Genomic DNA, 16,148 nt, shown 5'->3' with positions numbered 1-16,148 from the left:
TATCAGTGTATTTTGTAAAGCCATCACCATACTCCAGGACGGATGCGAACAATGCGGACTCGCGAGTGAACAGTGGACATTCATGCGCTTTATGTCACATGGACCCTCGCAGCCACGAGGACATGGAAACCATCAATTGACCTTTAGACAATCCCAGCCTGATAAATGCCCACACCTTTCCAGCTCCATACCCTAAGATTGTTAAACAGGCTTTGTGGAAAAATGTTTTTAATATCTAAGCCATGACGTTGTTAGTTATTTGGTCAAAGCTCTTCCACCGCCCACGAAAACATTATAGGATAGGCAACTGCAGATACTCTGATATAAATTTATAGCGTATGTTGGAAATTAGGCTTATATTAGGCAGCAGGAAAGGTCATGAGAGAAATGGGATGACATGGAACATACTGGAAGTCCAATTGCCACGGTTACATGGTATGCGTCGCAGATGTACAAGCCACCTGGTCACCCCAAATCAGAAAAAAGGTCTTCACAAAAAATGGGCAAAGACAAAAATAGACTAAACCGGATGCAGACTACGGTTTCAAAATGTTTTACATTTTGGAGCTGCAATTATCCCCAATGCAGTCAGAAATTGTAATCCTGTAATTGTATAAAATAGACTCCAGAAAGTGATTTTCTTTCCACGTTTCAATATCAATGACACACACAACAAAGATTTAAACTGATGCAGAAGAAAAATGGAGCTATTTTGCTAACATTAAGATATTCATGCTGCATACCATGTGTTTCCAAACAGAAACCACAATTATCCGGGACCTTGTTTTCAAATTTAATTATTCACTAAATGAATTGCCACAACATTCTGCCAAGTGGAGTTTCCATTTAGGGATAACATACTGGATGTACCAAATGAACACCGAATGAAAGCTGACATATGGCTAGCATTACTGGGATTGTGTCTTGTAGCGGTTATGAAGCTTTTCTGGCTTCAAGAACATTGACGCCAATGAGTTCATTTAGCCCTGTTAGCTAAATGAGCCAGCCTCCATCAGCCTGTTGTTGGTAGGATTAATGATGCTGAGTGTGAAAATGATCTGTTATTCTAGAAAGCTGGGACTTAGGAACTGTTTTTGGAAACAGTTTGAGTGCAATTAAGAAAAAATAACTGCAAAGTAATCAGCACACATTAAAGGTTTGTTCACTCAAACTCTATATTAAACTCTATATTTTAACAAAACATACCCTTAGTGGTATCTAGCCATTCTGTTTTGGTTTGGTTTGAGATATACAGCGCATCTCGAAGACTTTGCCTCCACCCTGACAGAGTATAGGTGAGTGTAATTTGGCTTATGGTGCTCACAACATTGAAAAATTCCATTCACCTCCTTTGCAGGGTTGAGGCAAAACTCTTATCTCAAAACCTCAGCAAATGAAACCAAAACTACATTATATGCCAAAATCTATTCTGACACCCAAATATTACATCCCTATGTAATTGTTGAACAGGTCATTTCAAAACCATGGTCATTAATCTGCTGCTAAAGAGCCCTCACTTTTCTGGTTTAATGCTTTCCACCAGAGCTTGGAGCCTAGCTGCAGGGATTTGCTCCCATTCAGCCACAAGAGTTTTAATGAGGTCGACCACTGATAAGGCCTGGCTCACAGTCGGCGTTCCAATTCATCCCAAAGGTGTTGGATAGGTTTGAGGTCAGGACTCAGGTGCAAATCAGTGATTTTTTTTTTTTTTTTACGCCACAGTGGGATAACCTTTTCCTTATGGATCTGGCTTTGTGTAGTGGGGGCATTGCGATGTTGAAACAGGAAAGGGCCCTTACTGAATTTTTGGAGCTGGCAGAACACTGCTGTCAAAAATATCTTTGTATGCTGTTTCAACCGCAATATCTTTGTATGCTGTAGCATTAAGATTAGACTTAATGGGAACTAAGGGGCCCAAAACACGAAAATCAGCCCCAGACCAAAAGTACACAAAATCTGTTTTTGGTTGAATCGTGTTATGTTATCAGAAATGTCTCTCCCCTATTCCTAGTGTTGCTGCTGTTTGCTCCCCTACCTCGTGTTTCTTGTTTGTTCCCAGTCTGTCTCTCTCTCTATGTTTGTGTGTTCGTGTGTGTATATGTCTTGCTGGGCATGGCAATCTGTTCTCTCCTGCCGCCAACTCACCTGCGCCCCTGTTAATCATCCACTCATCGAGCTCCTGCAGCACATATACCCCAACTCCACACTTCAGTCTTCGCCAGATCGTTCAGTTCGCCAACGTGTTACAAATGCTACTGCCAATTCCAGTGCTTACTAGTAGCCGTCTTGTGTTTGCCCGTTCATAGTCTGACTCTGTGTCTGCCTGTGCCTCAGGTTCATCTTCTCCTGTTGTTATAGTTTGCCTGCCTCTCCCAGCTACTTTTCTGTCTGCTGTTCCAGCTAAATACCCCGGCTAACACTGCCTGCTCCGTTCCACAATCTTCTCTGGCTCAGCTCTCCCACAACCACCACAACTCCACGTCTACAATAAACTACTTTTGAACTGTTCTCTGCCTTGTGCCTGAGTTTTTCTTCCTTTGGGTCTGGATCTAAATAAAATATAACAATTGGACCCTTTAAAATGGGATCTCAGCAAATTCTAGCTGTCACTAGTGACCTTCTTGCATATTCTCTCGCACAACTATTGCTATAACTTCCAGCAATCATTAAAACCAATTCCAAACTAAGCTGTAGGAACGTTTAAGCACACAGCAACACAAGAGCTGTACCTGATGTTATTAGCTAGCATCTTGTCTTTAAGATGCTAAATTTGAAGCCGCGCTAAATGTAAATGTGTCACACTAATATGGCGTGAGCTTTCAGCCATTTATGGTATGTGTGCAGGATGACCATAGGCGTGAGATGTGATGTGCAGACACGGGGCCTTATCTCTGCCTTCAGATGGGTTGTATGAGTCTTAACACTAGGGGAGAGGATGGGGGTCGGTGTCCTTACTACCCCTGACACACTCTTACAGCCTTCCTATTTTCTATCGTTTCCCAACATTTGCAGTCTTAATAATTATACCTAAACACACACACACAGACACACAAACAAACACACACACACACACACACACATCACAACTGTGCACATACAGGTTATGCTTGTCTGCAATAGGCTGCAGCTTAGTATTTTCCAAAGAAGAAAAAAAAAACGATTTTTTTTTTTTAAAAAGCGCCACTAAAGAAGAACAACAGCCTCTCCCCTATTTTAATCTCAAAGTTCGAAAAAAAACCCACAACAGCCTGCGGGTTGTCAAATATCCAAATGAGAATGCTGGGCTCAAAATAAAGCTTTATTCGGGGGAGAAGTCTTGAAAAAAATTTTGTTTAAATGCTGTCTGAGTTGCAGTCTCAAGTCACGAGGTTAGCAGGAGATATGACAAGGTATTGGAAAGCTTTGTGGTTTATGTATTTTGCACCACTCATTCGAAGCGCTTAGAAAAAAAAAACCAACCAGCATGCCGCAGCTAAAACAAGAATGTGATTAAAGTTGATTGACATGACTTTTGGCATGGGAGTTAATGTGGGTGGAATAAAAGAAAACAACAACAACAAAGTAGGGGAGGATGCCACCTTTGTTGGGCTGACTGTGAATCTTTTATTTCTGTAGTCTGGGGGACGTTTTTTTGAACTGTCATGACTCGTGTATTTCCTGGGCCTGAAGGGCTCATTTTAAATTAGCCTCGACTGTTCAATGGCAAGCGCACTGAGGCAAGGCCACTCAATATCACATGCGCCTTGTCATCAATGGATAATGAAAAGTGATGAATGACATGCTGAGGCAAGCCATCCCAGTGCATAATCTGTTCTTTTCTATTGACAGTACGATACAATACACCACCATTGGAACCCACCCCACCTTAAAGAAACACATCTATGCAGGAAACTCATTGATCTGAGCTCTACTTTGAGTTTAATTCACAGTTTAATTTGTTTTGTCTCTTGTATCTAAGTCAATTTAATTGGACCAATTTGTAGACAAGATAACATGGGCAGCGTGAGACAGAAAACATTAGGATTAGTCCAGTATATTACAGTGAAAATATATTGGACATATACTGTTCTTTTAATAGAAAGGGATACTAGCCAGTCACAACCAATATGATGGAAGTCAGTGTCTGATTCGGCTTGATGGCTTCATGGCCTCAGTCTGTAAAATCTGCAATCAAACTGCCTGACCCAACCTTGAGGAGCTGCTAAACCACCGAAAAGGATTTCATTAGCCTGACTTGATGTGATAGTTTTACTATTCAATGAAAAAAAGGCTTTTCGACACAGATTGGATTTGGACTCTTCAAATATAAAAGAAATGAATGTGATCAAATTTCAAAGATTTCTGTTATTGGGAGACAGTTCATAAGTCTGACACACCAAAGCTGATCGTACTGCGAGTCACGTCTGGCCTCCCTCTCCCTGATGGCTGTTTCCCTCCGAGTGCAGTGCATTCACATGCAGCTGTTACTGTATTCAGATCTTTTCAATAGTTGCAAAATCTTTAAATATGAAAGAGAAAGAGTTGGAGAAATGCAATAAAGTATAAACTGGTGAAAGAAAAACACTGCTATCATCTTCCAGATTCCCTGGTAAAATCCATCTTTATCCAAGAAGGTAATATGAAACACCTTGCAGGTGTGCTGATACACCGGGTGACAGGGCTTACACTTTGGGACGTCTGGCCACTGTCTGAATTTATTTGTTCACAAAAGTACATGCATGGACAGTTAGTATCAACCTCCTAATGATTAGTAAGTGGGTGTAAGAGGACAAAAAAGATGCATAATCAACATCCTCTTTCATCTCAATGTCACCCACTGATATGAAATGTGACCAGAGGCGGGCTGCACTCTGGCTCTGGCGCGGATTAATGCACAGGCTGGCCTACGCTGCAGCCTAGAGCCCCTTGTGTGCAAGCGCCCCTGATAGGCCAGACTATTTGTGAATATTTAAATTGACTTAAGAGACCCAATCCCTACCCGGCCGCACTGAAATGTCAGAAGGAAAATATGATAGCAGAGCACAAAAACGAATAGCACGACGGCCAAAATAACACCTCGACTGAGCTTTACTAATGAAAATCCCCAAATTGACTTGATATTATAAGGATATTTAATCTTCATCTAGTCGACAACTGCATAATGAAGATCCGGAGGACAGCAGGAGGACTGCCAGCTAAGAGCTACCATTTGCACGGTTGAAAAAACTGCAATAGAGGATCCTTGGCTATAGCTGCAGTTATCTCTACTCTAGCCATGGCAAAGACACCAGCCAAGTCCCTCAGACAGAGGTACCGACACTTCGGCCACCTTAAACACCAGGATGCTGTGCCACCAGCCTCACCTTTTGCTGTGGGGAGGGCACGAGAGGCCGCGTATCCTGCTACCTTATAGCTCGTAGCCTGCATGCTGGGATAAAATTGAGGAACATATGGGGACATATGTAGATATGTAGATACGTAAATATGTAGATATGTGATATGAAGATATGTTGCTGCCTCAGAAACACAACAAGAGGTACTTTTCCAAAACCCTGTTTAAAAGGAAACTGGCAAACGGTAAAACTGTGCCCGCAGAAATTTTGCTTTATTCCCCTTTGCAATGGACTGTGTTTTGTTTTGCACATATATTATCTGGGGACAATGAACTTCAGTCTGAATTTACAGCAAGCCATAGTGAGTTGAAAAATGCAGCCGCACACTATTTGACAGTGAATGTGAATATTGGAAGAAGGTTTTAAAGAGGGTGGCTGCGGTGGTGAAGGTTTTAGCAGAGCGATGACTACCTTTTAGGGGCCAACCTGATAACTGGAACTTCATGGGTGTGCTGGAAGTTATCAGCGTGGGACAATGCTGGCAAGGGAACACCATTGTACCTCTCACTAACAACATGTTTATAATTTTCTGAATTGATGGGAGTGCGGGTCTTTACAGAGACAATCAGTGGGATACAATTGAAAAAATACTTATCAATCAGTGTAAATTCCTCTCCAGATGTTTCACACACAGATATGCGTTACCTGATGGCTGCATCGTGTTTTGTCAAGTTTCGGCCAATTCAGAGTCATGGAGGAGAGTCACTTGGCCAGTCTGTTCTTGGTGATTTAAAAGACATGGGCACTGATATCTATAACTGCAACTTAATTTAATACACGTTTTAATTTTTCTTCCAAACCCACGTCCCCTTGGCAGACAATTACAGCAGGTTTACAGCCTAATGACAACCAAAGGATAGAGACTTTGAAAAGTCCTTCAGATACCAGATGGTCAGCACACACGCAAGCAACGTAACCGCTGCACCATAATTATGCCAGACTTCAAGGGTCACTGCAAAAGTTAAGTGATGGCTCGAACCAAAATCTTACTGCTCGGGATGAAGCCGGTACACTCTATGCTAAGATGGAAAAACTAGAGAATGCCTTTCTGTGTAGCCTGTGAAACAACATACTGTGACGTTTTCACAAGACTAGTACTGCTCTACAGGCAGTTGAACTGGATTTATTTCATGCTGTTAATTTGATCAGCTCAATAAAAACAACCCTAGGTTTCTTTTCAGCACTGTAGACAGGCTGACAGAGAGTCATAGCTCCATTGATCCATGTATTCCCATAGCTCTCAGTAGTGACGATTTCATGAGCTTCTTTAATGATGAAATTCTAACTATTAGAGACAAAATTCACCACTTCCTGCCCCCTCAACCGGCAACGATTTATCTTCAAACACAGGAACCTTAGAAACAGCTGTAAAACCTGATTTATACTTAGACAGTTTTTCTCGCCAACCAGTTGTGTGACTTTTTACAGGATAATAGTTTATTTGAGGATTTTCAGTCAGGATTTAGAGTGAATCATAGCACAGAGACAGCACTGGTGAAAGTCACAAATTACCTTCTTACTGCATCGAAAAAAGGACTTGTCTCTGTACTTGTCTTGTTAGATCTTAGTGCTGCATTTGGTGCCACTGACCATCATATCCTATTACAGAGACTGTAACATTTAATTGGCATTAAAGGAGCTGCTCTAAGCTGGTTTATGTCCTGTTTATCAGATCGATGTCAGTTTCTGCAAGTTAAAGATAAATCTTCCATATACTCAAAAGGGAGTTCCACAAGGTTCCGTGCTTGGACCAGTTCTATTCACCTTATATATGCTTTCTTTCGGCAGTATTATTAGGAAACACTCCATAAATTTCAATTGTTAAGCAGATGAACCCAATTGTACTGTCAATGAAGCCTGATGAAACCAATCAGTTAGCTAACTTCAAGGATGCCTTAAAGGACATAAAGACAAAACTCAGACAAAACTGAAGTTGTTGTACTTGACCCCCAACACCTCAGAAACACATTATCTTATGATATACTTACTCTGGATGGCATTGCCCTGGCCTCCAGCACCACCGTTAGGAATCTCTGAGTTATCTTTTATCGGGATATGTCCTTTAACTCCAACATAAAACAGACTTCAAGGACCGCCTTTTTTCATCTACGTAACATTACAAAAATTAGGCACATCATGTCTCAGAAAGATGCAGAAAAATTAGTGCATGCTTTTGTTACTTCTAGGCTGGATTATTGCAACTCCTTATTATCAGGCTGTCCCAACAAATCTTTAAATTCTCTCCAGCTGATCCAGAATGCTGCAGCACGAGTACTGGCAGGAACTAGGAAAAGAGATCACATTTCTGCTGTGTTAGCTTCTCTACATTAGTTCCCTGTAAAATTCAGAGTAGAATTTAAAATCCTCCTCCTCACCTACAAAGCCCTTAATGTTCAGGCACCATCATATCATAAAAATCTCAAAAAAAGTCCCCAAATGTAGAATGGGAGGCAGAGCCTTCAGCTATCAGGCTCCTCTCCTGTGGAGCCACCTTCCAGTGTGGGTAAGGGAGGCAGACACCCTCTCCACATTTTAGAGTAGGCTTAAAACTTTAGTTTTTGATAAAGTTTACAGTTAGGGCTGGCTCAGGCTTGGCTTGAACCACCCCCTAGTTATGCTGCTATAGGCCTAGACTGCCAGGATGCACCAAGCTCCTCTTTCCTCCTCTTCCTCTCAATCTGTACACGTTCATATCCCATCAGTGCTCGTTCGTAACTTGACTTCTTCTCTCTCCCGTAGTTTCGTGCTTCCTCGTCTCTCTCCTCTCTCCTCCTGTTACTTTCTGCAGGTATTTCTGCCCCCGGTGCTGCAGAGTCTGGATCTGTGACTGCAAACCACCTACTGCCCCCGTGATCCTGCTCAACAACCACTGCTTCAATTATTATGATTATCATTATCATTATTACTTTTTTTTTAATTAGTATTATTATTCACCCCTATTTACGTTGTACCTGTACTGTGATATGCCCCCCCCCCTCCCATTTCGAATTGAATTGAATTGAATTAAGGGATTATGCGGCCCGCCTAAGGCATGATTTTGACAACTTTGAGAGAGTTACAAAAAACATGTCGCCAATTGTGTCCCAAAACTACAAAGTGGACAAACAGAGGCACAGAAAAAGGAAAAAAACAAGCAGATGAATCAACTGAACCTGACTGTGATTGATCAGACTGAGACAATTTGAAAGCAACAGTTTTTATCGCCGTCATAGATCAACTTGTCGTGGAACTGGATTGGAAGTATCACTCCTACAAAGATACTCAGCAGACATTTGGATTTTTTAACAATATTCCATCCATCTCTGTACAAGGTTTTTGTAAGGTTCATCTCCAGAAGAAATATGCAGGTTATCTAGAGCGTGATTTCTTGGAAAAAATTGGACATTTCAGAGAATTTATTAAAGAAAACAAGGACACCTCAACAAGGTCACTGCTGCAACTTCTAAGAGGAAGGAAACTACAGTCAGTTTTTCCAAATGTTGATATGGCCCTCTGACTATTTATGACTTTGCTCTGTAACCAATGCCAGTGGGGAGCCTCCTTTTTCCAAAACTGGGACTCGACATAAATAGACTGAGATCCACAAAGGTCCAAAAAAGACTGAATGACCTGTCTTTGATGTCCATTAAAAGTGATATTGGATTTCGCCAGCCTCATTAAGGACTTCTCTGTCTAAAGAACAAAGGAGAGAAACTTCTACAGGTAGTAATATGTATTTATCGTGCCGCGGTTGCATTATTGCGGTTATTATCTGCTGTCACTGTTTTTATTGTATTTTTATGGCTTTTGTTTTATTCGAGTATCAAACATCCGTTCGATTTGTGTCTAAGGATGCCATGTTTTTGCCTCGGTAAAACAGGGTGCTCTGTACTGATGCAGATGTTGTTTTAGAAAGCTAAAAGCTGTTACTAGCTTGCAGTTGCATTGGGAATGACTTTTTTTTCCTTTTGCATTGCTGTTTATAGTAAAGGCTGTCTCCACGTGTGTGTGTGTGTGTGTGTGTGCGCGTATGCCAGTGCACCCTGAGTGTGTGCGTGTGGGCCGTGTAGTATTTGTAGCACGCTTTTACACATGCGAATAAATTACTTTTTTTCTGATAATGCATGATGAGTAAGAGTGGCCTTGGGGCCAGTGATCAACTTAGTCTGCTACTGGCTGCTCTGTCTACAATGTCTACGATGTCTTATATGTGAATACAATGACGTACACGATACACGGTTTACTTCTCCTAAGGTCACATCTCCCCTTCCACCATCATTTTAATATAATCAAAAGTGAAAATGGCACCGCAACATCTCACTGTACTGCCTATACAATCTGCCTATAGTGCAATCTATTAAGATTATAATTGACTGGAGAAAATAATTACTGTGTAATCACAGCCCCCTAATGTACTATGCAAGTTGTTGTGATCCCACTTTAATTTGCTTAATCAACAGACCAGTCTTGATATTGTACGCTGAGCATGGATTCCCCGTGACTCTGAGCCGGGATTGTTCGGGATCCCGGGACAATGGTATTACTGGATATCTGCCTGCAGCCATCACACTCAAGTGGACAACAAGATGTGGTGGGTTTTGCACTTACAGTACATCAGGTAAGTAGAACTCCGTGGACAAGATGTCTCCTTGACAAGCAGTAAATACGATGCCTCAGAAAGCATGTCACAGAGCTTTTACTGCTCCGTTGCAAAAATACTGATTTATATACAGATTTTTATGAACACTCATTGATTTTATCTGAGGCATAAGGCAAGAATCAAATCAAGAGTACATATGGAGCAGCCCAAAATGAAGTTTTTATGCTTTTCTGATGTTGTGACTGTGGTGCTCAGCCACTCCCCGGTATTAGTGGAAGAGTAAAGGGATTACATTTTCTAAATTGACATCTTCTTCCAGATACAGAGATAGAGCAAATCAGGTTTACTGTACCTTAACAATGTCTTCATTTGAGGACTTGCACTGCACAGAGGCTGAGACATCAGTGACCGCTCCACTCATCTCTATGGAGACCATTTTGACAGGAATGGCCACAGTGCGTCCAGTCAGAATGGCTGTGTTGATAATCTCAGTGTCCTACGGAGAGAAAAAACAGACATGATATTCGCGAAACAGTGAGAGTAGAGAGTAATTTTCCTTGTTATTCCAGCAGGGATGTTCCACCACTGATGTTCACATTTGAAACCATTACTGTCAGGGCTCCTGTGTGTCCCAGGTGACACTCTCAGTGGCAGACCCGCGCTAATGTCACTGAGACGCCTCTAAATGCTTTTCATCGGGTGACATTTTCATTTCAAGCACACTTTTCTCCCAGTGAGCAACTGGAAATGACTGAAACACGGACGGAAAAGAATTCGAAGAAAAGCCATAATCTTAACCTTAATCATTTTGGGGAAAACATTTTTTAACGTGCCCCTACTATGCAAATCACAGCATCCACCTTAAGTTTTAGGCTGCATAAAATTTTTAAAACATGTAATGTACCGATGCCCAGGATCTGATGCAACTATCGTTTATACAGTTTTGAGCACATGGGTGGAAATCAGACTTGGATGTTAGAAGAGATGGGCTTTGCCACAGCAGGAATCTCTTCAGGGATGGGTGACTCTTCATCATCAAAAATGTTTCACTTAAGTTCACAACAACTCTGGAAAATGCAACAGGAACCGTTGCTGTCACCATGTCGTGGCAGAGCAAAGTGTTATGTTAATATTAGGAAATATGACCAAAGAAAATGTCAAAAAATCTCATGATTTCATCCATTTACAAAACTCTGTTTCAACCATGTGTGTTTAGTGCACCACCCATACCCATTTTCTGCTTATCACTTCACCCAGGAAGCTGTATAATTATTTTAATTTGAATAATTTAGTCATGAAAGCACTTGAGAAACAAAATATGGAATAAGTATGGTTTTAATTGGGTCAAATAAGCACAGAGAGCATAGATAAATGTAAAGAGAATTTCTCTATTGTTCATATTCTTAAATTGGTCTATAATAGCTTAACTGCTGTTAAATGCTTTGGGTTTGAATGAATGAGTCCATTTATTCATGAACAGCCAATATATGAAGATAATGTTGAATGGGGAAAACTATGCATGAAAGAAACACTTTTAGTTTCTCCTTTGATAATGTGTTGGGTACGTCGCTGAAATATTATCCAATTACGGTCGAGTTCATAGAGCACATGTCTGTTATATTGCCGCCCTAGTCTTTCTATATAGTTAAGGATTCTCGATATCAAAAGGGTTCAAACTGTAATAAATACAACCAGAGACCGTCTACTCAGTATTTATTGGTCGGACCACGTCCGACTTCGAACTCCGATCTCAACTGCGCACCTGTAAAGGTGTGTGACCGCATCCTGCGCGGTTGTGACGCTAGCGCGGCGACAAAATCTGCCCAGAGACAGACAGACACCAGCAAAAGTACTAAAAAACGCCAAGGTGGTAGTTCCCGACACAGTAGGCGTCTCCAGGACCACATTTTTCCATGCCGACCCACTCACACACACACACACACACACACACGCACGCACACACACACACACGCAAACACACACACACACACCCACACAAGGTGAAAACAATACCTGCCATGGTGTAGGGGCTGGTAACAAGTTGTAGGCAATGCTAAAAAAAAAAATCCTTCACTACTGGTGAACTACTGATAAAAAAGGCCAACATTGCCATAACATTTGCATTTTTTTATTTTGAATGCGCTAGAATGCCAACAGCCAATTAAAAATACACACCAGGCCTCCAGTTGAAGTTTGAACCAATTCATTATTTTTTTTATTTGATTTTGCAGATCATGTCAGTTGCGTGGGGGTAACAAGTTTTGTCATTCGCGGTGCACAAGTAGCCCAGGAGAGAAACTGTTACCATGTACATTTCCCCGAAATCAAAAATAGTATACTTACATTAAGACTCATCTTAAAGTCTTAATAAGGGGTGTAGAGCATGAAGTGATTTTCTTCCCGCTCCAGTTTTTCACAGGTTCCTACTCAGCTGCGAGACTTAGAGTTGTTTATTCATAGAGGGAATATTATACACAGCACATACTCCACGCTGAGTGTTGTCAAGGCAGCTACTTTGTGTGGCCTTAAGCACATAACAAAGGCAGTCCGTTCTGAAGCGGCCTCAGGCACGACATTGAACTTCACCTCTAAGAGTGGCGCAACACACTAAGCTGAAAAGACAAAGAGAGGATAAAATGATGCAGTCTGGAACATTTTTAATTTGTTTTATTTTACCATTTAAGTCCCTTTAAGGTCAAACAGCTCTTTTGCATTGGAGACCTGGTCGATACCGCAAATACAAAAAAAATATAGAGTACAGAGAAAATAGACATACATTCAGAGACCTACATGTGAGGCTAAATATATATCAATATAATTGGTATTATCAAGAGGCCATTACCACTAGAGTAATTTACCATGGCCAGAGTAATTGTTTTATTTTGCCAGAGTCAAAAACCTTTTAATTTCTGTTTATTCTACAGACTTTTCCAAGTGGCTGGAGAAGAAAACATTAAAGCCCTCTATTCCAACTTGCAAAATGAGATAGGGGCTGGAAATAACCTGGTTTGATACTGACAAATCCTTCAAGCTCAATAACAAGATAATTTATAACAGGAAACAACTTCAGTGTATTTCACTGATTCTGTAGCAATGCCCGCATTAAGTGTGGTTTTTCCACCTGTTTTTATGCAAATTTCGATTATGCACATAAAAAAAACATGACTGTCGAAATATTGTTTTTGCATTTGACTGAGGTGCAGAAGGTGGTGTATCAATAAACACGAAAACGTGACAGAGTGCAAGGGAAACAGACTCAGCCAATTAATCATGACACACATGAAGCATGGGACTTAAACATTGGCTGAGGCTTCTGCTCCACTGCAAATTTTGGCAGACAAAAACACGTGGACTGATAAGGAGACTGTAACAGTTCTCCAGGTAATACATGAATCAAACATAAATGCCAGACTTCCATCACATTTTCCACAACGTTTGCGTTCGTTTGAGGTTTGACTGATTGTCTTTTAACGATGTCACCTCATGTGCCTTCTTCTATTAGAATGGTTTAATGGCACCTGACTGGGGTGTTAGCTTCACTAACTGTTTATCTTAGAGCCCAACATAGTGGATGGAAATGTGCATTAATTTACTTTTTTCTTTTTGCAGATTTTCTGAAAATCCATTTACAAATGTTCTGTTAAATTTGGATGGAAACTTGGCTAGTGTCTACAGGTTTCTTGTTTATATTAGCTTGACTAGAAAGAGCGGAGATGGCAAAATAGCAAACGTGGACTGTTGTTTACACAGTGCCTCTGTGAGGTATATAAAGCAGTATCATCTCCTTAACAATGAACATTTCCATGTTGGTTCAGTCTTAAATCGTTTAAGTAAACAGAAAATAAAAGAAAACCAAATACAGAACCTTGGAGAACTCCATTAAGTACGGTAAATCAGCCAGAGCCTGTGCTCCATTGACTGTCACACGTGGAGTCCCACTTTAAAAAAGTATTGTAAACTAATGCTTTGTCAGACATTTCTTATGTTAATCAACCTCTGCTTAGGCTTTAAACAGATCAATGAGCAATCAAAAATGTCATTCGCAACATTCACTGTGACAGTGACTGCAAATTCAAAACTGATACTTCAGCAACAGGCCTCAAAAACTCTCTGAACCAGTCAGTTGATTGATATATTCCACACTAACAAGTTATAGGAATGGGACTGTAGTTATTGGGACAGGTGACATCTCTTAAACAGATAAGAGAGATACTGAAAGAATCTCATTAGTGAGTAGGTTAATGTTAAAAATCCATGTAGTGGAGCAGTGGAAACGCAGCTCCTTTCAGAAAATAGGGCTCTAAACAGTCAGTGTCAGCCGGTTTTCACGTCTCTAGTTTTGAAAAGGTTTCAAAATAACTTCCATCAACAACCACGTAATCCGCTCCACATTTCCTCACAGTCGGAGAGGAACAGGACACACAGTGTATATTAAAACAATTCATCATAGTAGGATCTGTCTGAAACTTTAAACGGGCCCTTCATACCGGGGAAAAACTGGAATAGAAAATAAGATTTCTGAATCGTTTAAAGTCCAATCGGAGTATCACAAGGCCCCATTCTTTGTTTCTGTATAATAATCTGTATCGTGTGAATCCCTTGAAAATGGTCTGAAACATCAGTGAATCAGTTTACTTGAATTTGATCCCATTACGTTTTTTTTTTTTTTTATGTAATAAAATGACCAAACTCCATGATCAAACCAATCAAAATCAGAGTCTTTTATTTGCAAAAGTAAAGCAAGATACGTTCAACAAATTCCAATATTTCAGCGCAGTTGGTTTTTTGCACTGAAGCTAAGGTTGCAGTGAAGCTTTGTTTTGAGGTTGTTTCTTTATTTTGTTTTTTTGTTTTTTTTTTGAGTTTACAAAATGTAGCCAATTTGTGGGAAGCAAAGCTCAGCCGAACTCTGCGGATAAATGTACTCTGGGGCGAAATCCTAATTGAAAGACATCATCCCTAAGCTCTCTTTGCTGTTTTGGCATCTGGTGAGCATTGCACTACACCAGACACTTTAAAATTAAATGTGTGCTGCTTTGGGAGCACTAATTATGCTTACCTGAATTCAGCTTGGAGAGAAAAATAAGTCATGACCGCACACGGTTATCGTTTCGCTTAATTACTATGGTCCATATGAGGCACAAAAACAGTTATTGGATACTGTTTAATGGTAATACAAACATTTTGTAATTCCAGTATCAGACCGCAATAAATAGGTTTATTTCAGCTACACTGAATGTAACACTACAGTATAAACTAAACCACTTGACAACAATTGTAAGGCCCATGCAAAATATGAACTGGGCTCTAAACACACCGAGTTATTTTGTTCTTTTTCTTTCTAATTTCTTCAGCAAAAATCAACAACGATAGGGATCCAGCAGGGAGGTTGTCTAAGACGCACAGATGAATGAACTGAGAAATGTTGGGTCACTTTAAGATTCAAATCCAAAATGTTGTTGAATGAATATTTGATCACGTTTAATCAGTTATGACGATGTAGACCAACATTAGATTCATTTACATGGTTTATTAGACCAACAGATGACTGCCTTTTGGTCTAAACTGTGTTTACAGATAACAGAGAGTAATTTGCTTGTGGTTATTATCATCCCATTAAATGTAATCCATTACCGTGGAGGCCTTGTTTGGTGTACCCACACGGTCTTGATTTCACAAGCACTGAGACGAAATTACTCGGCGTGTGAGACTTCAGTGCTCGGCTCAACCACTATCATTTCTACCTGCTTCTGAACAACGTAAACAACACATTTAAGCAAATGTGTACCCTTATTAAACACAGCGATATAGATGTGAAATTACAATGCGTGACTTCAAGCTGCGAGGTTTGTGAGACACAAAACATATTATTTAACATCCGGGAGCTGCTGTGGCACAGAGCAGCTAATGGAGTTGGGAATCTGGCATAACTGCTACCTCCTGCTCTGCATCATCCTTTCTGTTTTTTTTTTTTCCCTCCTCACCTCTCTTCTTTCAAAGTAATAAGAATGTCCGGTGAAAGAGGTCTACAGCGGCTTGCTGTTAATAGGGGCCTAACCTGTGTAATAAGGCCTAGGGTTGTTGTATCCCTACCATCTTGGAATTGTTTCTCCTCCTCATTCCTGCTCTCTCTCCTTAAAAGACGCCTCTGAGTCAGAAGCTACTGTGGGCGTCCACCCTGGGCCTTCATCTCTGTT

General features: G+C 40.6%; 1 protein-coding gene across 3 annotated transcripts in view; it reads right to left on the bottom strand.

Annotated features, from left to right (window-relative positions):
• The window catches only part of tmem132e (transmembrane protein 132E), a 352,924-nt gene that overhangs the window by 32,679 nt on the left and 304,097 nt on the right, over nt 1-16,148 (bottom strand). For all 3 annotated transcript variants that reach the window (XM_040151520.1, XM_040151519.1, XM_040151518.1), the window contains one exon: nt 10,304-10,447. In XM_040151520.1, the coding sequence (XP_040007454.1) occupies nt 10,304-10,447 (144 nt within the window). The remainder of the gene's footprint in view (nt 1-10,303; nt 10,448-16,148) is intronic.

The sequence above is a fragment of the Xiphias gladius genome, chromosome 17 (assembly GCF_016859285.1).
Source record: "Xiphias gladius isolate SHS-SW01 ecotype Sanya breed wild chromosome 17, ASM1685928v1, whole genome shotgun sequence".
Classification (NCBI taxonomy): domain Eukaryota; kingdom Metazoa; phylum Chordata; class Actinopteri; order Istiophoriformes; family Xiphiidae; genus Xiphias; species Xiphias gladius.
Note: the sequence above shows the minus strand (reverse complement) of the source record. Positions and strands in the feature narration are given on the sequence as shown.